The 24,583-nt window shown below is 45.9% G+C and overlaps 1 protein-coding gene across 2 annotated transcripts in view; it reads right to left on the bottom strand.

Moving 5' to 3' along the window:
• Positions 1-24,583, bottom strand: part of LOC118393484 (F-box/LRR-repeat protein 17-like) — a 331,937-nt gene that overhangs the window by 25,675 nt on the left and 281,679 nt on the right. For both annotated transcript variants that reach the window (XM_052461810.1, XM_052461809.1), the window contains one exon: positions 2,958-3,100. In XM_052461810.1, the coding sequence (XP_052317770.1) occupies positions 2,958-3,100 (143 nt within the window). The remainder of the gene's footprint in view (positions 1-2,957; positions 3,101-24,583) is intronic.

Below are 24,583 nucleotides of genomic sequence, written 5' to 3'. Positions count from 1 at the left end.
AATTGCCTACCGTCTGTAAGCTGTTAGTGTTCATTAATTGTTTATGGTTCATTGAACAAGCATGGGAAAGAGTGTTTAAACTCTTTACAATGAAGATCTGTGAAGTGAATTGGATTTTTACGAATTATCTTTGAAAGACAGGGTCCTGAAAAAGGGAAGCTTGTTTTTTTGGTGAGTTTATTTGGCACTAAACAGAGAGTATACAGTGGCAGAATACCTAACCACTGTGACTGACCCAAAATTAAGGAAAGTTTTGACTATGTACAGACTCAGTGAGCATAGTCTTGCTATTGAGAAAGGCCGCCAAAGGAAGACAGGCTATGTTCACTCTGCCAACAAAATGAGTTGGAAGCTGAGCTGCACTTCCTAACCTCCTGCCAAATGTATGACCATATGAGAGACACATATTTCCCTCAGATTACACAGACCCACAAAGAATTCGAAAAACAAATCCAATTTTGATAAACTCCCATATCTATGTGAAATACCACAGTGTGCCATCACAGCAGCAAGATTTGTGACCTGTTGCCACAAGAAAAGGGCAACCAGTGAAGAACACCATTGTAAATACATCCCATATTTATGTTTTATGTTTTCCCTTTTGTACTTTAACCATTTGCACATCATTACATCACCGAATATATATACTTAATATGACATTTGAAATGTCCTTATTCTTTTGGAACTTCTGTGAGTGTAATGTTTACTGTACATTTTTTGTTGTTTATTTCACTTGTGCTTATTCTCTATTTAACTTGGTTAGACAATGTAACCATATGCTTCCCTTGCCAATAAAGCCCCTTAAATTGAAATTGAATTGAGAGCGAGAGCGAGAGAGAAACAGGTGTAGTCTATGGGATGGAGGGATGGCGGTTGAGAGAGGGATTGGGTTCGCACCAAGGGAGAGATGACGGGTACATTTATTTAGTTCACCTTTATTTAACCAGGTAGGCCAGTTGAGAACATGTTCTCATTTGCAACTGCGACCTGGCCAAGATAAAGCAAAGCAGTTTGACACATACAACGACACAGAGTTACACATGGAATAAACAAACATACAACCAATAATACAGTAGAAAAAGTCTATATACAGCGTGTGCAAATGAGGTGAGATAAGGGAGGTATGGTAATGAATAGGCCATGGTGGCGAAGTAATTACAATATAGCAATTAAACACTGAAGTGATAAATGTGAAGAAGATTAGTATGCAAGTAGAGATACTGGGGTGCAAAGGAGCAAGATAAATAAATAAATAACAGTATGGGGATGAGGTAGTTGGATGGGCTATGTACAGGTGCAGTGATCTGTGAGCTGCTCTGACAGCTGGTGCTTAAAACTAGTGAGGGAGATAAGAGAGGGGAATGAGGGATGAGAGAGTAGGAGGTGCAGGGTGAATGGAGGGCATGGTCACACCTGCCCACCGGGCCTACATGGGGAGACTAGATACTCCAGCTTCAAACTCCCGCTTTGAACCACCCCCTCCCTATTTCTCTCTCTCTCTTTTCATCATCACTCCATCTCATGTACATTCTACATACGGTTCATATACAGTTGATTTCTACTCTCTCTCTCTCTGTGTGTGTGACCTGATCATCTGTAGCTCGCCTCTCCACAGACTTGAGCTCACCAAACAAACTGATGCCTCGAACAATAACAGCCTAGAGCTTGACTAGTCAAATCCCTTCACCTCTGCAACATCTATTGACTTCATTTGCAATGCTAAACATGCTTTCAGGGCACAGAGAAGAACAATAGCTTCCAGTATGGCCTTGCTTGGTGTGACCTTGGGAGACCGAACACGTCTCTGCCTCTTCAGGAAAGGATATTCTTCTCGGCTTCTCTTCGCCGTTTATGGCCCATTAAATACCTAATACCTTTCTAATACCGCAAATTACTGCTCCGTTTAGGCGGAATTAACTCCAGAGTCCTCTCTCCTGGCATCCTCACTCTAAATAAATACAAATATTTACCCATCTTTCCTAGAGGCCAGAAATATCACTATCAATATCTTTTCCCCCTGGAGTAAGATTTTGATGTTTACATTTTTTAAAAAACACAACTTTTTTAAACTAGGCAAGTCATTTAAGAACCAATTCTTATTTACAATGGCGGCCTACCGGGGAACAGTGGGTTAACTGCCTTGTTCTGGGGCAGAACGACAGATTTGGTCTGTCGTTCTGGGGCAGAACGACAGATTTGGTCTGCTAGGGGATTCGATCCAGCAACCTTTCGGTTACAAGAAACAACGCCTCACATTGTTTGATGTAGTTATTCACAGTAGACGTTGTAATTCTCTGTGTGTGTGCACGTGGCTATAGATATTGATTGTAAGGTCACAGGGGGAGAGGGTACTGCTAAATCACCATAGAGAATAAGCGAGCACCTGTGCTGTAATGTGCTTACTCTTTATTACACAGAGATAAACACGATCCATACAGACCCTGTCCGGGATAATTATGTTAACACAGACCAATTCATCAGTGAGTGGTCCCTAAGGTCCCTCCATACTTTTCTATACATTTACCACATACATATTCATCTTCATTAAACAACTACAGCATAGCGACACGACCAAGTTCGACATGATCTCTTTGGAAGAGAAATATTATGAAGCATATCCACCCACCCATCTCTGTAATGATGTGGGTCCGTATAGACCACTTCATCAGTGGGATCTGACCGTCTCTTAGCTCCGACACAGGACCGACTCTTGTTTGTTAGGACATAAGGACGTTACACTGGATGTCCCCCCCCCCCCCTCTCATACACCAGCCCGCGCAGAACAGGGGCGGCCCGAATGCCCGCACACACTGGGCCTACGGGGGCAGTGGCTTACGGACACGCTCTCCTCTGGACACTGTTTAATTGGTCATCCTCCTGGTATCGCGTGTGGGTGTTTGTGTGTTCCACAGTATTTTAGGGAGAGCGGACACACACGTGTCTACGCATCATCTTACCTTGTCACACCTCATGAGGCCCAGGTATCGTAGTGACTTGCTGCTTCTGGCAATCTGCGTAGCTCCCTGGTCAGTGATCTCTTTACACCAGCCTGCATCCACTGTCTCTATGGTGCTGCTGTACTGGCCAATCGCTATCAGAGCTATGGAGACAGAGGGGAAAGAAAGGTCATGTAAGGGATGAGAGAGAGAGGAGAGAGAGAGAGAGAGAAGAGAGAGAGAGAGAAGAGAGGGGAGAGAGAGAGAGAAGAGAGAGGGGAGAGAGAGAGAGAGAGAGAGAAGAGAGAGAGAGAGAGAGAGAGGAGAGAGAGAGAGAAGAGAGAGGAGAGAGAGAGAGAAGAGAGAGGGGAGAGAGAGAGAGGAGAGAAGAGAGAGAGAGAGAAGAGAGAGAGAGAGAAGAGAGGGGAGAGAGAAGAGAAAGAGAGAGAGAAAGAGAAAGAGAGAAAGAGAGAAAGAGAGAGAGAGAGAGAGAGAGAGAGAGAGAGAGAGAGAGAAAGAGAAAGAGAAAGAGAAAGCATAAACAGCCCGCTGGTTTGATGACCTGTGTGACTGTCACACACACTGTTCCATTGTTTAGACAGAGCGCACCCACACACATTTACATTTGAGTCATTTAGCAGACGGCTCTCATCCAGAGCGACTTACAGGAGCAATTAGGGTTCAGTGACTCGCTCAAGGCCACGTCGACAGATTTTCCACCTTGTCAAATCGGGCAAACAAACCAGCGACCTTTACCGGCCCAACACTCTTAACTGCTAGGCTACCTGCCGCCCAAACACACACATACATGATCACACGGCGCTGGCAGGGTGCCGCACCCTGGCACACTGTCCTTCCCCTGGCAGCGCTGTGACACATGCCAGCGCTCTAATGGATTAGTACGGCAGCAGTCTAAACAAATGTGTGTGTGTGTATGTGACAAGGCTGACAAGCTAAGCACAGAGTGCCAAAGTAAAGAGGGGACATCATGCCAGAGGATACAACCACTGTCTGTCAGTGCGTGATCGCATGGATCCGTGTGTGTGTGTGTGTGTCTGTGTGCGCGCGCCTGTTACTGTGTGAGTAGTGAAACGCCGACTTCTCATTTCAGTCCATGGCACTTTTTTGTTGTTGCTTCGTAGCAGTACAAGGTGAATCGTTTCCGTGTTTCTGGAAACAAACACGTACGCATCAAATCCGCCGACACGTCAAACGCTGGGCAGACGGACGAGCGGAACGCTACTCTGTGATCGATTCAAAAGAGTCTCGACTTTGTTCTCTACACACTCACACCTTCACTAATGAGTGGAGGATGAGGGGAGGGTGAAAGGGATGAGAGGAGGGTGAAAGGGATGACAGAAGAGGTGAAAGGCAAAGTCAGCCTTTGGTCTGCATGCTCTCTCATGTACGTAACTGCCATGTTGTTTTCCCTGAAAAAACAAAGCTAACGAGTAGCATGAGAGACCAAAGGCCTTGCCTTCAAAAGATGAACCCAGGCAGCCTAAATATATGTGAGGTTAAATATAGTGTAGGGTTATAATTGCCCCTGGAAGTGGAGCATGAGGTCAGGTGCTGGTCAGGTCAGAGTGTGAGGATGAGACAGACTCAATGAAATCGGCGGACTTGTATTTCAACCAAACTGATCTCTGTCAATGCACTAACAGAGTGACACACACACACACACACACACACACACACACACACACACACACACACACACACACACACACACACACACACACACACACACACACACACACACACACACACACACACACACACACACACACACACAGAGAGAGAAAGGCATGCCCTCATATCGACCTTTCCATTTCAGACATATTTAGCATACGTGACCTGAAATACACCATCAGCCCAGGGTACGAGTCAAGGTATCAGATTTAGGGGTCGATTCCAGTTACAGTGTATTATGAATGCATTATAATCACCTGCATATTTATAGACTGTTACAAAGGGCCACACACATGTACTATACACATACTAAATATACAGGGCAGGTGGTCCGAAGCACCGCGTCATTAATTACACCAACCTTTATTCTACCAGTTTAGGATCCAAAGACAGAAGCACAGAACAAAGAACCCACATGTCTTAAACCAAGTGCCCTGAGCTACGTCTGCATTACACCCAATATTACATGTTACATTAGAACAGTCGGGCAGGAGAGGGCTTTTGAGGGAAAGGAGGTCTATTTTAAAAAGCATTAAATGATACATTTCCATTCCGCCATGAGCATACGGTAGGAGGCTTATTGGCCAGAGAGAGACGCTCGCCCCTGAGAGAGGGACCGAGCAGAGATCTGTGCGTGAAAGAGAGACCGACCGGACAGAGGCAGGGGGCAGAGAGCTTCCCGTACTCTCCTCGCCACCTCCCACTCGCCTTGTCTGTTCCCAGCAGGAGGACCTAAAACCACATCAGTTGTCCTCCTTTGATGTTTGAACACATTCTTAGTACTACTCATGCCTTCAGAGACACACCCCTGTCGCCTCATATATTTGCACCCCCCCCGTAAAACCAATCAGGACTTTGATATCAACACGACAGAGAGCTCTTTGAGAGCAGGGAACATTAACTAGATTCAGATGCGCCCGTTTCTTTCTTGAGTGGATGTTCGAAGAGCCGGAACATAATTACAAATCATTTGTATTATGAAGCCCAAATATTTGTCTGAAATACATAACAATTTCAAACCTTGCTTACATTTGTATATGATCACGTGTCTCTCTATTATGCATGGAAATACAGTGGGGCAAAAAAGTATTTAGTCAGCCACCAATTGTGCAAGTTCTCCCACTTAAAAAGATGAGAGAGGCCTGTAATTTTCATCATAGGTACACTTCAACTATGACTGACAAAATTCGGAAAAAAATCCAGAAAATCACATTGTAGGATTTTTAATGAATTTATTTGCAAATTATGGTGGAAAATAAGTATTTGGTCAATAACAAAAGTTTATCTCAATACTTTGTTATATACCCTTTGTTGGCAATGACAGAGGTCAAACGTTTTCTGTAAGTCTTCACAAGCTTTTCACACACTGTGTCTGGTATTTTGGCCCATTCCTCCATGCAGATCTCCTCTAGAGCAGTGATGTTTTGGGGCTGTTGCTGGGCAACACAGACTTTCAACTCGCTCCAAAGATTTTCTATGGGGTTGAGATCTGGAGACTGGCTAGGCCACTCCATGACCTTGAAATGCTTCTTATGAAGCCACTCCTTCGTTGCCCGGGTGGTGTTTTTGGGATCATTGTCATGCTGAAAGACCCAGCCACGTTTCATCTTCAATGCCCTTGCTGATGGAAGGAGGTTTTCACTCAAAATCTCACGATACATGGCCCCATTCATTCTTTCCTTTACACGGATCAGTCGTCCTGGTCCCTTTGCAGAAAAACAGCCCCAAAGCATGATGTTTCCACCCCCATGCATCACAGTAGGTATGGTGTTCTTTGGATGCAACTCAGCATTCTTTGTCCTCCAAACACGACGAGTTGAGTTTTTACCAAAAAGTTATATTTTGGTTTGATCTGACCATATGACATCATCCAAATGCTCTCTAGCAAACTTCAGACGGGCCTGGACATGTACTGGCTTAATAAGCAGGGGGACACGTCTGGCACTGCAGGATTTGAGTCCCTGGCGGTGTAGTGTGTTACTGATGGTAGGCTTTGTTACTTTGGTCCCAGCTCTCTGCAGGTCATTCACTAGGTCCCCCGTGTGGTTCTGGGATTTTTGCTCACCGTTCTTGTGATCATTTTGACCCCATCGGGTGAGATCTTGCGTGGAGCCCCAGATCAAGGGAGATTATCAGTGGTCTTGTATGTCTTCCATTTCCTAATAATTGCTCCCACAGTTGATTTCTTCAAACCAAGCTGCTTACCTATTGCAGAGTCAGTCTTCCCAGCCTGGTGCAGGTCTACAATTGTGTTTCTGGTGTCCTTTGACAGCTCTTTGGTCTTGGCCATAGTGGAGTTTGGAGTGTGACTGTTTGAGGTTGTGGACAGGTCTCTTTTATACTGATAACAAGTTCAAACAGGTGCCATTAATACATGTAACGAGTGGAGGACAGAGGAGCCTCTTAAAGAAGAAGTTAAAGGTCTGTGAGAGCCAGAAATCTTGCTTGTTTGTAGGTGACCAAATACTTATTTTCCACCATAATTTGCAAATAAATTCATACAAAATCCTGGATTTTTTTTTGTACAACTAGGTATCCCCGTTTCCCTTTCCCTACTGCAGGTAGCCTATCGGTTAAGAGCGTTGGGCCCGCAACAATAAGGTTGCCGGTCCGAATCCCCGCGCAGACTCTGTGAAAAATCTCACCGTGTGCCCTCTCACCCTAATTACGCCAGTACGGCGCTCTGGATAAGAGCGATATGCTAAATGACTAAAAAAGGAAATTCATTTTCATCCCCCTTCTAGGGGACAGTCTGAGACAGCTTCTACTACAACCTGCCATTGGAAACCATTGGCCACGGCCTTTTACACAAGAGGAGCACTGATTCCACCAGAATGCATTGTATGTAGACGGCCATATAATAACCCCCCCCCCAAATATCCTGGGACTGTGAAAGCAAACCCTGATAAATACACGACACATCTGAGATGCTCTCTTACCCTGCACTAGGTTGCACTGTGAATCCACGAGTGTGCATCTATATCTGTGTGCGTCTGTCCAGCGATGATGCTTGGCTATAGATAACCACGAGTGGTTGATGCATGGCTTTTATTATTCATGCTAACGGTGAGAGTTGATTTGGTCCTGGGTGAAAAATGCTCGACTCTTTTTTGTGTGCCCTGAGGCGACTGTACACACTGACTGTATGGAGAGAGAGAAAACTGCAGATAAGATCAACTGGCCCTGCCACACAGGGTTCAGAGAAGCAAAGCAACACAAATACACACACACACACACACCCAGGCCTCATCTCTCGGAACACAAATCCAATAAGGAACGGGAACTCAAACAAATGCGTCTGTGCCACTATTACTCACACACATACAGAGGTAATGTAACACACGCACACACACACGCAGCCACACCGACAAGCGCACAGACACACAGTACACACAGTACACACAGACACACAGTACACACAGACACACGGACCAACAATTTCATTAGACATTGTTTCGTTTTTTTTCTTCTTCCCTAGATGGATGATTCTGTCAAAAGACAAAACCTGGATATTCTTCTGTTCTCATTAGGAAGATAACCGGCCTGTCTTAACAGAACGTACACACAGAATGATCGTTCATGTAAAGGGGAGAGGAACACAGGTCCACGCATACACAAAGTCACACACATACATGCACTAACGCACGCAAGCAACACGAGACACACAAATGCAAAAGACTGGTTCGGAGAATTCCAATCCAATTCCTATTACAAAACGGCAAATGGCACATGATTACCGGGAAAATGTCCATTCAGGAAGCTGACAACTCTATTTTTGGGGAACCTTGCATGCTCAGTTAGTGCTAGACAGAGGATCACAGTATAGACCATGTGCCTCAAACTAAGAGGGCCAGTGACACACCCAGGAGAGTTTTAACCTTTGCTATTCCACAAAGAAGAAGACCAAGGATAATGACTTTTTCCAGATGAACACTAATCCCGAAGAGAAGCCTTTCAATAGCGCATCGACATTTAAAGAGGGACAGTTGTTATTTTGGTCAGTGCAGGGATCCATGTTTCAATGGGGTTTCAAGGGGCGACCATACTTGGCGGCAACACATTCCATTAGGCTTCAATACCGTGGCATTCCTCTCTGGCCATATTCAGAGACAAGAGAACCGGGTCACCTGACACGTGCACGCACACACTGAAATCCCAAATCTCCCCCTCGGAGACTCTCCCCTCATGCACACTACACACCGTCTCCCCTCACGCACACTACACAGCCTCTCCCCTCACGCACACTACACATCCTCTCTCCTCACACACGACACACCCTTTCCCCTCACACACTACACACCCTCTCCCCTCACGCACACTACACACCCTCTCCCCTCACGCACACTACACAGCCTTTCCCCTCACACACGACACACCTTCTCCCCTCACACACTACACACCCTCTCTCCTCACACACTACACACCCTCTCTCCTCACACACACTACACACACTCTCTCCTCACACACACTACACACCCTCTCCCCTCACGCACACGACACACCCTCTCCCCTCACGCACACTACACACCCTCTCTCCTCACACACGACACACCCTCTCCCCTCACACACACTACACACCCTCTCTCCTCACACACTACACACCCTTTCCCCTCACACACTACACACCCTCTCTCCTCACACACTACACACCCTCTCTCCTCACACACTACACACCCTCTCTCCTCACACACACGACACACCCTCTCTCCTCACACACTACACACCCTCTCTCCTCACACACAACACACCCTCTCTCCTCACACACACGACACACCCTCTCTCCTCACACACACTACACACCCTCTCTCCTCACACACTACACACCCTCTCTCCTCACACACTACACACCCTCTCTCCTCACACACTACACACCCTCTCTCCTCACACACTACACACCCTCTCTCCTCACACACTACACACCCTCTCTCCTCACACACTACACACCCTCTCTCCTCACACACACTACACACCCTCTCTCCTCACACACTACACACCCTCTCTCCTCACACACTACACACCCTCTCTCCTCACACACACTACACACCCTCTCTCCTCACACACACAACACATCCTCTCTCCTCACACACACGACACACCCTCTCTCCTCACACACACAACACATCCTCTCTCCTCACACACACAGCACATCCTCTCTCCTCACACACTACACACCCTCTCTCCTCACACACTACACACCCTCTCTCCTCACACACTACACACCCTCTCTCCTCACACACTACACACCCCTCTCCTCCTCACACACACTCACACACCCACCTCTCTTCACACACACTACACACCCTCTCTCCTCACACACACTACACACCCTCTCTCTTCACACACACGACACACCCTCTCTCCTCACACACTACACACCCTCTCTCCTCACACACTACACACCCTCTCTCCTCACACACTACACACCCTCTCTCCTCACACACTACACACCCTCTCTCCTCACACACTACACACCCTCTCTCACACACTACACACCCTCTCTCACACACTACACAGACACACTTCACAAAGGACAGATCATAGGAGCTGGAAATGGTCTTTCCTGTCTGAGAAAAATAAGTATTATGCAAGAAAAAGACTACCTGCCGCCAGTGTGTGTGTGTGTGTGTGTGTGTGTGTGTGTACACACGAGTGTGTGTGCACATTCATGCGTCCTTTGGTGTGCACTGTGCAGTGTGTGTAAAGGCGAGGAACTAGGTGAGAAGTAGAAAGGAGAGATCAATTGAGACTTAACATACACACTGGATTTCAACCATTTTAAAACACATGACAGAAATGGTATCTCTCGAATCTACAACTGACTATTCCAGCGTAGAGAACCACATAGCACATTGACCTTCTGCTTTCTCTCTCATGTCATCAGCTAATGGGGATTCTAATAAAATTCAAAATTCAAATTCTCTTCCACTTTCTATCGCTCTGTATACCATGGCGTCAGCTAATGGGGATGTTAATAAAATTCAAAATTCAAATTCTCTTCCACTTTCTATCGCTCTGTTTACCATGGCGTCAGCTAATGGGGATGTTAATAAAATTCAAAATTCAAATTCTCTTCCACTTTCTATCGCTCTGTATACCATGGCGTCAGCTAATGGGGATCCTAATAAAATTCAAAATTCAAATTCTTGTATAATGGGGATCTTAATAAAATTCAAAATTCAAATTGCCCCCCACCCTAGATTTAGCCGGCTACCATTTTTATGAGCAGGAGGTCAAGCAGTGGTCAACTTTGTAATCATTCTGTGAGACTCTGTGGGACTAGGGAGTGCACTTAAAAGTATAAACTTAATCAGTTTTGTCCCCTTTCTATCTGACCTAGCAGTCAGGGGTTAACCATTCTTTACTGGCATATCAGATGGAATATTCAAACATGCGCACACACATAAGTCCCTTATTTCATTATTTACAGGCATATTAGATATGGATTCCACTTATTTCATTATCCTAAATAACGGTAGGTAATTACCTGAGAGCTCTGAACCCATTCCCCTGCCTGCCGTAACCCTACACAACATCCTAACCACTGACTCTGATTAAGATAGAAAGGCTACTAAGGACATTACGTGATAACTTGAAGATTTACTGGGATGCTGTGTGTGTGTGTGTGTGTGTGTGTGTGTGTGTGTGTGTGTGTGTGTGTGTGTAGTGTGTGTATATATATATATATATATATATATATATATATATATATATATATATATAGCTGATGTATTTCAGAGAGTCTAACTGTCATGTCTACTCTAGCTCCATAAATATCCCCATAGCTGATGTATTTCAGAGAGTATTCCCCCTAACTGTCATGTCTACTCTAAAGCAGCTCCCCAGTCTGATCAAACCCCAGAGTAAAGTATTTGTGATCAAACCCCGTCTAAAGTATTCCCCCTCCCCAGGGCAGCGTGCAGCGTATTCCCCCTCCCCAGGCCGCAGCGTGATCAAGTATTCCCCTCCCCCCCAGTGATCAAACCCCAGTGTATTCCCCCTCCCCAGGCCGCAGCGTGATCAAACCCCAGCGTAAAGTATTCCCCCTCCCCAGGCCGCAGCGTGATCAAACCCCACAGCGTAGTGTAAAGTATTCCCCCTCCCCAGGCCGCAGCGTGATCAAACCCCACAGCGTAAAGTATTCCCCCTCCCCAGGCCGCAGCGTGATCAAACCCCACAGCGTAAAGTATTCCCCCTCCCCAGGCCGCAGCGTGATCAAACCCCAGCGTAAAGTATACCCCAGCCCCCGGCCGCACCGTGATCAAACCCCACAGCGTAAAGTATTCCCCCTCCCCAGGCCGCAGCGTGATCAAACCCCAGCGTAAAGTATTCCCCCTCCCCAGGCCGCAGCGTGATCAAACCCCAGCGTAAAGTATTCCCCCTCCCCAGGCCGCAGCGTGATCAAACCCCAGCGTAAAGTATTCCCCCCCCCAGGCAGCGTATTCCCCCTCCCCAGCGTGATCAAACCCCACAGTGTAAAGTATTCCCCCTCCCCAGGCCGCAGCGTGATCAAATTCCCCCTCCCCCCCAGCGTAAAGTATTCCCCCTCCCCAGGCCGCAGCGTGATCAAAGTACTCCCCCCCACAGTGTAAAGTATTCCCCCTCCCCAGGCCGTGATCAAACCCCAGCGTGATCAAACCCCAGCGTAAAGTATTCCCCCTCCCCAGGCCGCAGCGTGATCAAACCCCACAGCGTAAAGTATTCCCCCTCCCCAGGCCGCAGCGTGATCAAACCCCAGCATAAAGTATTCCCCCTCTCCAGGCCGCAGCGTGATCAAACCCCAGCGTAAAGTACTCCCCCTCCCCAGGCCGCAGTGTGATCAAATCCCAGCGTAAAGTATTCCCCCTCCCCAGGCCGCAGTGTGATCAAATCCCAGAGTAAAGGCCCTTCTGGTTGCCTGGCTGTAACGCCATCCCAGACACACCCATCATTACTGCACCAGAAGATACGTCTGGTCAAAAACCCTTTAGAACGGGACTGGGTATGTCTTGGTGATTCTGGCTCAGCGTGTGATGGTACTGTGGGCTCAAACCTGCACTATCGGCAGGCACATGCACACACTAAAGCCATTCAGTATGACTCGGACCACAACGTCTGTTGTAGCATTACGCTAGTAACAGACACAGCATGACTTCCCCCTGACGTAGTTATCGAGAAGAACGACCAGAAAGAGAACATGTGTCGTCGGTAAATAGGCCTAGAGACGACATGGCAACCCCCAGTTAACAGCCACAAGACATCGGAGGCCTCAGCTAGCCCCCGAAAGCACCGTTACTCTAGTAACAGTTACCACGGCACCGCTGATTGACGTGTGAAGGAGGGACAGTCATGATCAAACGGGAGCGGGTCACCTGACTGGGGTCATGTACGGTAGAAAGCAGGTTACTACAATCAATGTCATGTATAATAAATACCACACTGGAACGTTAAGTCTGCGTTTGAAAGTGACTTGGCACCACTGGTGACCCCAGCAGTAACTGACCCCAGGTCAGTGGAGGACACGCCATGCACTGTGTGAGAATGAAGACTATTTTTATTTTTAACCCTTATTTACCAAGTAAGTTTTACTAATCTGGTGATACTGGGGAAACTAAAACGTTGTCTGCTTTGAAGTAGAGGTCACGCAATGTACATTCTAATGGTGTTTTGTAGCTAAGCAGGAGACATTATACAACGTCTGTGTGGGGAGAAAATCAACAGGATACCACAAGACTGGATATGTTTGAAACTATTTGTTTTCCTGTTTGTGGGAATAGGAGAGAGAAAAAGAGAGCGAGTGAGATCGAGAAATAGAGAAAGGGAGAGGTTTGTGTGAGGTGAGCTTTTACTGCCCTGACGTTTCAGTCAAATTGAATCAAATGAGCGGGAACAGAAATGCGCCAGGCACCAATATGTGGCTGAGCTGGAGAGGCACATAGAGAGGGGGAGCAGATTGAGTGTGACACCGAAGAGGGGGGGGGGGCAGTTTAGGAGGGACACGCTCAATCAAGGAAATTCATTAACTAGAGGGCAGGAAGAGGGCAGGAGCACACCCACTGGGTCAGCTGCTTTAAATTAGATCAGAGGCTGACTAAGAGAATGCCCCTGCCCTCTCCCACTCTGCCAGTGTGTGTGCGCCAATCACCATGCCCTGAGAAGCACAACTAGTGAGGTCAATAACAACAACTCTGATGTACTTTATGGCAGTGCATTTGAGACAAGAAAACACACACAGTGATTGAATTCCTGTGCGATAACCTTGTGGTGGAAGGTGGAGTTGTAAACATATTTTGTGTGTGTGTGTGTGTGTGTGTGTGTGTGTGTGTGTGTGTGTGTGTGTGTGTGTGTGTGTGTGTGTGTGTGTGTGTGTGTGTGTGTGTGTGTGTGTGTGTGTGTGTGTGTGTGTGTGTGTGTGTGTGTGTGAGAGAGAGAGAGAGAGAGAGCAAGTCTCTCTAAAGAGATGAGAGAGATGTGACCTAAGACTTTAAAGTGGAGCATATTTTCTCCTGGAACATTGGCAAACGTACCAAAGTGTGTGTGTGTGTGTCCGTCCAAGGTATTTCTTATTTATTTTGGGTATTTTTTTCTCTCCTCCGTTTATTTTGTAATTATTTTATTTTTTTATCCCCCTTTTTCGTAGTATTTTTCGTCCTCCGAAACACAACCCAACCAAGCCGCACTGCTTCTTAACACAGCGCCTATCCAACCCGGAAGCCAATCGCACCAATGTATCGGAGGAAACACCGTGCACCTGGCGACCTTGGTTAGCGTGCACTGCGCTCAGCCCGCCACAGGAGTCGCTGGTGCGCGATGAGACAAGGATATCCCTACCGGACAAACCCTCCCTAACCCGGACGACGCTAGGCCAATTGTGCGTTGCCCCACGGACCTCTCGGTCGCGGCCGGCTGAGACAGAGCCTGGGCGCGAACCCAGAGTCTCTGGTGTTACAGCTAGCGCTGCGATGCAGTGCCCTAGAACACTGCGCCAACCTGGGAGGCCCCTTATTAGCTAATGGATCCCCATTTGCTGTTGCGAAAGCAGCAGCTACTCTTCCTGGGGTCCACACAAAACACAAAACATGAAACACAATACAGAACATTAATAGACAAGAACAGCTCAAGGACAGAACTACAACAATTGAACTCCATAAATAAATCCATCACTTTTGTTCTGCCCACTTGTTAAAAACAAACACTGCTACCCTGAACGATGGCTGAGGTGCAACGCCAAGGAACAGTTGTCGATACACAGACACTATTGAGCCCTAAAGCACAGATAGATGGGACATGGTGAGTTGTATCTGTGTTGTCCAAATGAAAGAGGGGGGTTTTAATAGGGTATTGGAAAGAATTGTCTTTGTCCTCCCTCTGTGTGTGTCTCATTCTCTCTCTTTCTTTCTGACAACAGCACTTTGTCATGTCAGACAACATTAGGATCCACAGGAACTGCATCTTTGAAGTTAAACTGGGGGAAATATCCTAAGTATAGTATAGGCCCTGGCTCCAGATATGTGTGGCTGCCGTCTCAGATCTGTGTGTAAGATGAAAAGCACCAGCCTGTTGCAATATGCTCTATCATACTATGGCTCTACAGTTTCATATGGATCTCTTTCAGAATAGTACATCAGGGTTTGGTGAAAACACCCACAGACACAAAGCGCTGAGTAGTGACCTTCATGTCTCTACATAGACTCTGGCTCACAACACAAAGTGTGTGTGTGTGTGTGTGTGTGTGTGTGTGTGTGTGTGTGTGTGTGTGTGTGTGTGTGTGTGTGTGTGTGTGTGTGTGTGTGTGTGTGTGTGTGTGTGTGTGTGTGTGTGTGTGTGTGTGTGTGTGTGTGTGTGTGTGTGTGTGTGTGTGTGTGTGTGTGTGTGTGTGTGTGTGCGCGCGCGAGCATCTGCATGTGTGGGCGTGCATGACACAGAGAGATACACCAGACGAGGGATTAGAAAAGAAAAACAAGTGGTTCTCCAGGAGAGCAGAGAGACGATGTTTGACAGAGAAGGCTGTGAAGCGTGGCTGTGTTCAATGCTTATGGATTTGGGCTAATCCACTAGCGTAGAGAAAACGTCTTAAGGGTAATTACACGCTCTGATCTCATCCAGAGATCCCCAAAACAAGCTGCTCTTACATACTGTATGCTGGTTACGCTTGTTAAGGTCGTTAGGTATTACATATGGTTGGCATAGTCAGATAGAGTAGCCTAAGTGGAAAATCCCTACTGGAAGGTACTGTAACATAGACTACTGTTAAGAGGTTAACCAAGGTGGTAAATTCAAAATAAATAAAATATGTCCAATTTCCTTTGAAAGAGGCGGCAGGTAGCCTAGCGGTTAAGAGCGTTGGGCCAGTAACCGAAAGGCCACGGGGAGATCTGCCGATGTGCCTGTGAGCAAGGCAATTAACCCTAAATGCACCTGTAAGTCACTTTGGATAGGCTTGTCAAATTCGGCTTCAGACTCCTGTCACCAGTCGCCACCACTTCCTATCAATGTGCTGCAGTCGCACCGTTGATCGTAAAGCAGCATCACCTGTCCTTGACCCTTGTTAACACAGTGTGTGTGTGTGTGTGTGTGTGTGTGTGTGTGTGTGTGTGTGTGTGTGTGTGTGTGTGTGTGTGATAACACACACACTATATCTCTCCTGTCCCCCGTCGTAAAGTTGGACCCCTATCCCTGTCCCTGACCCCAGTGGTTAATAGTGTGTAACCAATGGAATGCCTCTCTTTTTACCCATCTATTACCCATCCCCGCTAAACAACCACCCACACCGCCATACACCCACCAGGGTGGTCTCAGCCTAATTACAGAGGAGGACCTCCATTCCAGAATCACCTGATGACATCATGACAAGGACCTCCATTCCAGAATCACCTGATGACATCATGACAAGGACCTCCATTCCAGAATCACCTGATGACATCATGACAAGCACCTCCATTCCAGAATCACCTGATGACATCATGACAAGGACCTCCATTCCAGAATCACCTGATGACATCATGACAAGGACCTCCATTCCAGAATCACCTGATGACATCATGACAAGGATTCCATTCCAGAATCACCTGATTGCTTGCTGTTTGGGGTTTTAGGCTGGGTTTCTGTACAGCACTTTGAGATAGCAGCTGATGTATGAAGGGCTATATAAATACATTTGATTTGATGACATCATGACAAGGACCTCCATTCCAGAATCACCTGATGACATCATGACAAGGATTCCATTCCAAAATCCTCAGCTCTAAAGCTATTCTGGACTAACTAATGAACCACCATTCACCATCACTGGTGGAAAAAGTACCCATTGTCATACTTGGGTAAAAGTAAAGATTTCTTAAAAGAAAATTACTCAAGAAAAAGTGAAAGTCATGCAGTAAAATACTACTAATAGTCTAAAAGTATTTGGTTTCAAATATACTTAAGTATCAAAAATAAACGTAATGGCTAAAATATACTTAAGTATCAAAAATAAACGTAATAGCTCAAATATACTTAAGTATTAAAAGTATAAATAATTTAAAATTATTATTATTTTTTTTATCCACAGGCCTTTTAATCTTTATCATTTCACTCTGAGACCTCAAATAAACTCATAATCAGTCAGATACTACCCATAGTCCTATATAGAGTGTACAAAACATTAGGAACACCTTCCAAATTTTGAGTTTTCCCTCAGAACAGCCTCAATTCATCAGAGCATGGACTCTACAAGGTATTGAAGGCGTTCCACCGGGATGCTGGCCCATGTTAACTCCAATGCTTCCCACAGTTGTGTCAAGTTGGCTGAATGTCCTTTGGGTGGTGGACTGTTCATGATACACACGGGAAACTATTGAGCGTGAAAAACCCAGCAGTGTTCCAGTTCTTGACACGCTCAAACCGGTGCCCCTGGCACCTACTACCATACCCTGTTCAAAGGCATTGAAATCTTTTGTCTTGCCCATCCACCCTCGGAACGGAACACATACACAATCCACGTCTCTTTCTTTAACAGGTCTCCTCCCCTTCATCTACGTAGTTTGATGGATTGAAGGTGACATCAATATGGGATCATAGCTTTCACCTGGATTTGGCATTATATTAGGATCCCAAATAAGCTGCTGCCTGTGGTCCAACCAGGAAACACAACAATTAAAATACACAACGTACATAAATATACACAACATGGCCAAAAGTATATTGACATCTTCTCATTGAACACCTCATTCCAAAACCATGGGCATTAATATGGAGTTGGTCCCCTCTTTGCTGCTATAACAGCTTCCAATCTTATGGGAAGGCTTTCCACTAGATGTTGGGACTTGCTTCCATACAGCCACAAGAGCATTGGTGAGATCGGGCACTGATGTTGGGCGATTAGGCCTGGCTCGCAGTTGGTGTTCCAATTCATCTCAAAGGTGTTCAATGGTGTTTAGGTCAGTGCTCTGTGCAGGCCAGTCAAGTTCTTCCACAACAATCTCGAAAAAAAACATTTATGTATGGACCTCGCTTTGTGCATGGGGGCATTGTCACGATCGTCTAGAATGACATTGTATGCTGTAGCATTAACATTTTCAAGAAAGAAGACAATGCCTCATTTAGTAACAACAGTTTAAAACATTTTTTAAATTATTTTTAAATGTCACCTTCATTCAACCAGGTAGGCTAGTTGAGAACAAGTTAACAAGCTAATTTACAACTGTGACCTGGCCAAGATAAAGCAAAGCAGTACGACACAAACAACAACACAGAGTTACACATGGAATAACGAATATAATCAATAATACAATATAAAAAGTATATATACAGTGTGTGCAAATGAGGTAGGATAAGGGAGGTAAGGCAATGAATAGGTCATAGTCGCTAAATAATTACAATATAGCAATTAAACACTGGAGTGATACATGTGCAGAAGATGAGTACGCAAGTAGGGATACTGGGGTGCAAAGGAGCAAAATAAATAAAATAAATAAAAGTATGGGGATGAGGTAGTTGGATGGGCTATGTGCAGGTGCAGTGATCTGTGAGCTGCTCTGGCAGCTGGTGCTTAAAGCTAGTGAGGGAGATATGAGTCTCCAGCTTCAGTGATTTTTGCAGTTCATTCCAGTTATTGGCAGCAGAGAACTGGAAGGAAAGAAGGAGGAATTGGCTTTGGGGGTGACCAGTGAAATATACCTGCTGGAGCGCGTGCTACGGGTGGGTGCTGCTATGGTGACCAGTGAGCTGAGATAAGACGGGGCTTTACCTAGCAAAGACTTATAGATGACCTGGAGCCAGTGAGTTTGGCGACGAATATGAAGCGAGGGTCAGCCAACTAGAACATACAGGTCGCAGTGGTGGGTAGTATATGGGGCCTTGGTGACAAAACAGATGGCACTGCATCCAATTTGCTGAGTAGAGTGTTGGAGGCTATTTTGTGAATGACATCGCCAAAGTCAAGTATAGGTAGGACAGTCAATTTTACGAGGGTATGTTTGGCAGCACGAGTGAAGGATGCTTTGTTGGGAAATAGGAAGCCTGTTCTAGATTTAATTTTGAATTGGAGATGCTTAATGTGAGTCTGGAAGAAGAGTTCTAACCGGACACCTAGGTATTTGTAGTTGTCCACATATTCTAAGTCAGAACCGTCCAGAGTAGTGATGCTGGATGTGCGGGCAGTGAATGGTTGAAGAGCATGCATTTAGTTGTACTTGCATTTAAGAGCAGTTGGAGGCCACGGAAGGAGAGTTGTAATGGCATTGGAACTTGTCTGGAGGTTAGTTAATACAGTGTCCAAAGAAGGGCCAGAAGTATACAGAACGGTGTCGTCTGCGTAGAGGTGGATCAGAGAATCACCAGCAGTAAAAGTGACATCATTGATGTATACAGAGAAAAGAGTCGGCCCGAGGATTGAACCCTGTGGCACCCCCATAGAGACTGCCAGAGGTTCGGACAACAGGCTCTCCAATTTTACACACTTAACTCTGTCTGAGAAGTAGTTGGTGAACCAGTTGAGACAGTTATTTGAAAAACCAAGGCTGTTGAGTCTGCCGATAAGAATGTGGTGATTGACAGAGTCGAAAGCCTTGGCCAGGTAGATGAATAGAGCTGCACAGTATTGTCTCTTATCGATGGTGGTTATGATATCGTTTAGGACCTTGAGCGTGGCTGAGGTGCACCCATGACCAGCTCGGAAACCAGATTGCATAGCGGAGAAGGTATGGTGGGATTCAAAATGGTCGGTGATCTGTTTCTTAACTTGGCTTTCGAAGACCTTAGAAAGGCAGGGTAGGATAGATATAGGTCTGTAGCAGTTTGAGTCTAGAGTGTATCCCCCATTGAAGAGGGGGATGACCGCGGCAGCTTTCCAATCTTTGGGGATCTCAGATGACACGAAAGAGAAGTTGAACAGGCTAGTAATAGGTGTTGCAACAATTTTGGCGGATCATTTTTAGAAAAGGAGGGTCCAGATTGTCTAGCCCGGCTGATATGTAGGTATCCAGATTTTGCAATTCTTTCAGAACATCAGCTATCTGGATTTGGGTGAAGGAGAAATGGGGGAGGCTTGAGAAAGGCTTGGGGGCATAGGGCTGTTGACCAGTGTAGGGGTAGCCAGGTGGAAAGCATGACCAGCCGTAGAATAATGCTTATTTTAATTCTCAATTATAGCAGATTTATCGGTGGTGACAGTGTTTCCTAGCCTCAGTGCAGTGGGCAGATTGGAGGAGGTGCTCTTATTCTCCATTCATCCCCCCTGCTTAGATTGAAGATGTGGCAAATAGGAGTCAAAATGTATTCCGCTACCTATTTTTTAATTTTTTTTATAAAAAATGATTTGGTCTGTTATGCATGAATATGAAGGCTTAGCATTTGTGGTTTGCATGTCATACCTAAGTTTGCAAATCTTGTCAACAAAAAAGGGTTTTGTTATGATCCAGCTAAATGGAGAGAGCAGGCGTTCCTAATGTTTTGTACACTCAGTGTTCACTGCATTCTATCTTTGCAAGCTCATAAAAGGAATATATCTACAATAAGCTCTTATTAGGGCGGTGCACCCACACAGCAGGATACTTAGTGGTGTATTTCCCCCTCTAAGTATCTATAATTACTTACGGAGAGAGGTTCAACCTCTTCATAGGCTGACGATGGCATCACTACTTTCCCACTGGCTGTTCTATACTGCGCTGATTGAGTCATGGTTTAGCAGTGCCACTGTGTCTGTCTCTCTCTCTCTTATCTGCTGTGGTTTACAACGTCTGTCCGTTCTAGCCAGGGGGGACTCATTAACCAGACGCACACTTCCTGTTCCTCTTCCCCAGATAAAACCATTAGAACCGTGACTACTGGAGTCAGTGAGAACAAGCCATAGAGATAGAGTGAGTAGAAAGGACATTCCCATTCAGAGCAATGCTCAGTGGTTTGGTGGGTGGAGGCAGACAGTAGGGGTCTACTTAGACATGGTTGAGCTACTGCCTCCCTGCCCTCATGCAAGGCACTTAGCTAATGACTCCAAAATAAATGGCTTTACAATTGGGTTAGACAACGTATGCAATGAGTCATGAACCTGACTGAAACGTTGCGTCACCGGCGCAGGGATATGATGTCACAGAGACACGTCCTAAATCAAAGCTAGCTAATGTTAAAGGAGTCAGCCACAGTCCACTGGTGTCCACCATTTAGGCAACATTAGGTTACCATACCATCACACGGATCCTTGATCCACAGCCCTTGAACCAGTCCCTTCATCCACACAAATCCCTCCCTTTATCCACATCAATCCCTCCTTCCCTCCCTCCATCCTTGACCCCTTCATTCTTCTTATCCCACTATTCCTCCCATTTCTGAGCAACCTCTCTACCAGTCCCTTCATCCACCCTTAATCCTTCCCACCCTCCACCCATGACCAGTCCCATTGTACCAGCTCTCATCCACCCCTGCTCCTCCCTCTGTCCCCCCACCCTGAACCTTCCCAGGGGAGAGGTCACTGGAGGTCATGACCCCTGCTTTTTTTAGAGGCTCTTTAGAGTTCTGCTCCTGTGGTGAGTCACACAGGGGTTAATGCTGGGAACCAGACCCTATAACCAACTGTAGAGGGGCTCCTCACACTCACACACACAGTCCTGTTTACTCAACCCTGACACTAAACAGTCACACACCATTCATCCCCCCTGCTTTCTCTCTCTCTCACACATACATACACACTAAGCCAGCGTGTCAGGTTCAGCTTGACCGCCTGTCATTAAACTAATTTCACAAACGACAAGAGATTATCCTGAACAAAGGAGGAGGAAGGAAAATAAAATATCAAAAAGAGCAACTGCTATGAAAGTCAGAGTGTGTGTGAGAGTCAGCAGTCACCCCCCTCTCAAACACAATAGGAGGACATCCCTTCCAGGTACCAGCTTACCCACTGTTCTGCAGCTGTAGAATAAATCCCTAGCGTGTCGGGTGTGTTCAGTGTGTGGTCAGTGTGTATATATGTGTGCGTCGTGCCTGGTGAGTTGTGGTGGAACTAGCATGGATGAAACCCAGAGCTGTAGCAGGTGCTGGTTTGCCCAACAAACCTGCACTTGACATATCTAGTTCAAGAGTTGGTTCACTTGTCCTAAAGGTAAATCAATTAGCATGTGTTGTTGAAAGCACAATACTGCCACTCATATTGCAACTCTTGCGCAAGCACTTAATCAAGTATAGTTAATGACGTGGATCAACACATCTTAAAATAAAGCCTTTGTTGAAGTTCTATATTAAAGGATTTTTTGGGGGGATTCAGAAACAGGGTAAACAAACCATTAGACATTTACATACTGGCGTATGAATACCAAATGACTGAAAAAGAGGAATACTAATAAATGTTGTGATTTGGACCCCGTGCTCCCATCTGTGTTGCCTGTAGGCGGTAAACAGACTGCAGAAGCACCGTGAATTAGTATGGCAGGGGGACAAACACGAGAGAAAGAAAAGAAACCACAAAAGGGAGAAAATATGAAAGCATGGTGTTTATCATACTGGGTGTAACACCCTCAATGATTGAAGCCAGACACCAAACCAGTCTTTCCACCGCTGCAGAAAACTCAAGACGCAATTTTCGCCTAAAAAACATCATGGGGAATTACGTTAGCACTGTCAGTCACAAAGAAACAAATCTGTTAACGTAATCCGATATTAAACAAGTGATCAATAAAATGCTAATTGGCATTTTACAACAACAAAAAATGTACGGAATGTGTTTTGGGGCTGGCCAGCGGCCAGGGTTGTTCCCAGACCTCCATCCAAAGTTTTCACTAATCTGTTTTCCCTCCTCTTCCTCTGTTTGTACCTCCTCCTTCCCTCCATCTCTCTCCCTTTCTCTCTCAGTCTCCCGCTCTCAATTCTTCCTATCATAACCACTTCCACAGCCATGACTGCAAAACACAAAGCTGCTGAAGCTGATATAAGTCCACTACATTGTGAGACAGTGACAGGCATATACATCATATTAAGGTGCTATAATGACTTATAGAAGCATATAAGAGCTCTTTGTTTGGGCCTCACTAACCTCCTTAGTGAATTTAGAGCCACGGTTGACTTTTATGATCAATACCTTGCCATATATCAAACACCAGTTCTGCTGATCTCTCACACACACACACACACACACACACACACACACACACACACACACACACACACACACACACACACACACACACACACACACACACACACACACACACACACACACACACACACACACACACCTTGTGATCAATACCTGGCGATATATCAAACACACTTGTGTTTATGACGAGTTCTTCTGACGGCTCACTTTAAAACCACAGTATAGCGCTGGTCTATAACTCATACCTGACATTTTTACTGCTTCCATGAAATTGACAAGTGCTTTTAAATGCAAAATGACAGTTTAAGAACCTTGTATTTTTGTGACGTGATGTAGTCAGATTCTCACTTCAAATTACGGGGCACTTTTCTAGAGAAGGTAAAAAGAGGTAGAGTGAACACACACACACGCACACCACACGCGGGTACTGTGTCCCTATTTGACCCACCTTTTGACTCATGGGCAACCCCCTCACAGTCTCCTATCCTCTCCTCATAGTCAGGGGTAAAGACCAAAACCCAGTAGATCTGTGTCTGTGTGTGTGTGTGTGTGTGTGTGTGTGCACATTTTTTATTTTATTTTTTTATTTCACCTTTATTTGTAGGCTAGTTGAGAACATCTCATGCGTCCTAGCAGTTGGTGTGCACTGTGCAGTGTGTGCAAAAGGCATGAAGGCGAATAATACAATTTTGCAGAACTATGGTGGGATGTAAGTAGAAAGGAGAGATCAATTGAGACTTAACATACACACTGAGGGAGATTTCAACCATTTTAAAACACATGACAGAAATGATACACCTGTATCTCGGATGGGTGTTGCCATCGTGACCAGTGAACTACAACTAGCAGACTTGTAAATGACCTCAGTGTCTTCCAGCAGACTTTAGTGAACGGATGGCACTGTGATAGACTGCAGTTTGCAGTGTTGGCCTCGAGGATCGGTAGGATAGTCTCTCCCTCTAGATGTCCACATATTCAAGGTTGGAACCCCTTCTTTCCTCCTTCCTTCAGACGCATTGGCCTCCCTCCCTCTCCCCTTCTTTCCCTTTTTTATTTTCTCTCTCCTTCCTTCTCTAGTCTGTCGGATGTCCCCTATGTTCAGGGTCACCGTCTTCCCTAAAGACCCAGTTTGACCCTTGACTGGGGGCCAGTGCCTGTCGCCATGGTATTTAACATCCCAATGGGGAGCCAGTCCGGAGCACAGCTATGGTCTGACACACACACACACAAACAAGCAGGCGGGCGCGCACACAATAAACGTACACGTACATCTGACCCCCATCCACTGTAAAAAAATGTCCCAATCAAATATGAGCCATTAGACAATAGAGGAGATTAGCATTCATACAGGACTTTCCTACTGGCATACCGCCGCACATCTTTGACTCATTTCCCTCAATCATCTCTCTCCGCTCTC

Source organism: Oncorhynchus keta, chromosome 14 (assembly GCF_023373465.1).
Source record: "Oncorhynchus keta strain PuntledgeMale-10-30-2019 chromosome 14, Oket_V2, whole genome shotgun sequence".
Classification (NCBI taxonomy): Eukaryota; Metazoa; Chordata; class Actinopteri; order Salmoniformes; family Salmonidae; genus Oncorhynchus; species Oncorhynchus keta.
The sequence above is the reverse complement of the archived record's forward strand: the minus strand, read 5'-3'. Positions and strand labels throughout refer to the sequence as shown.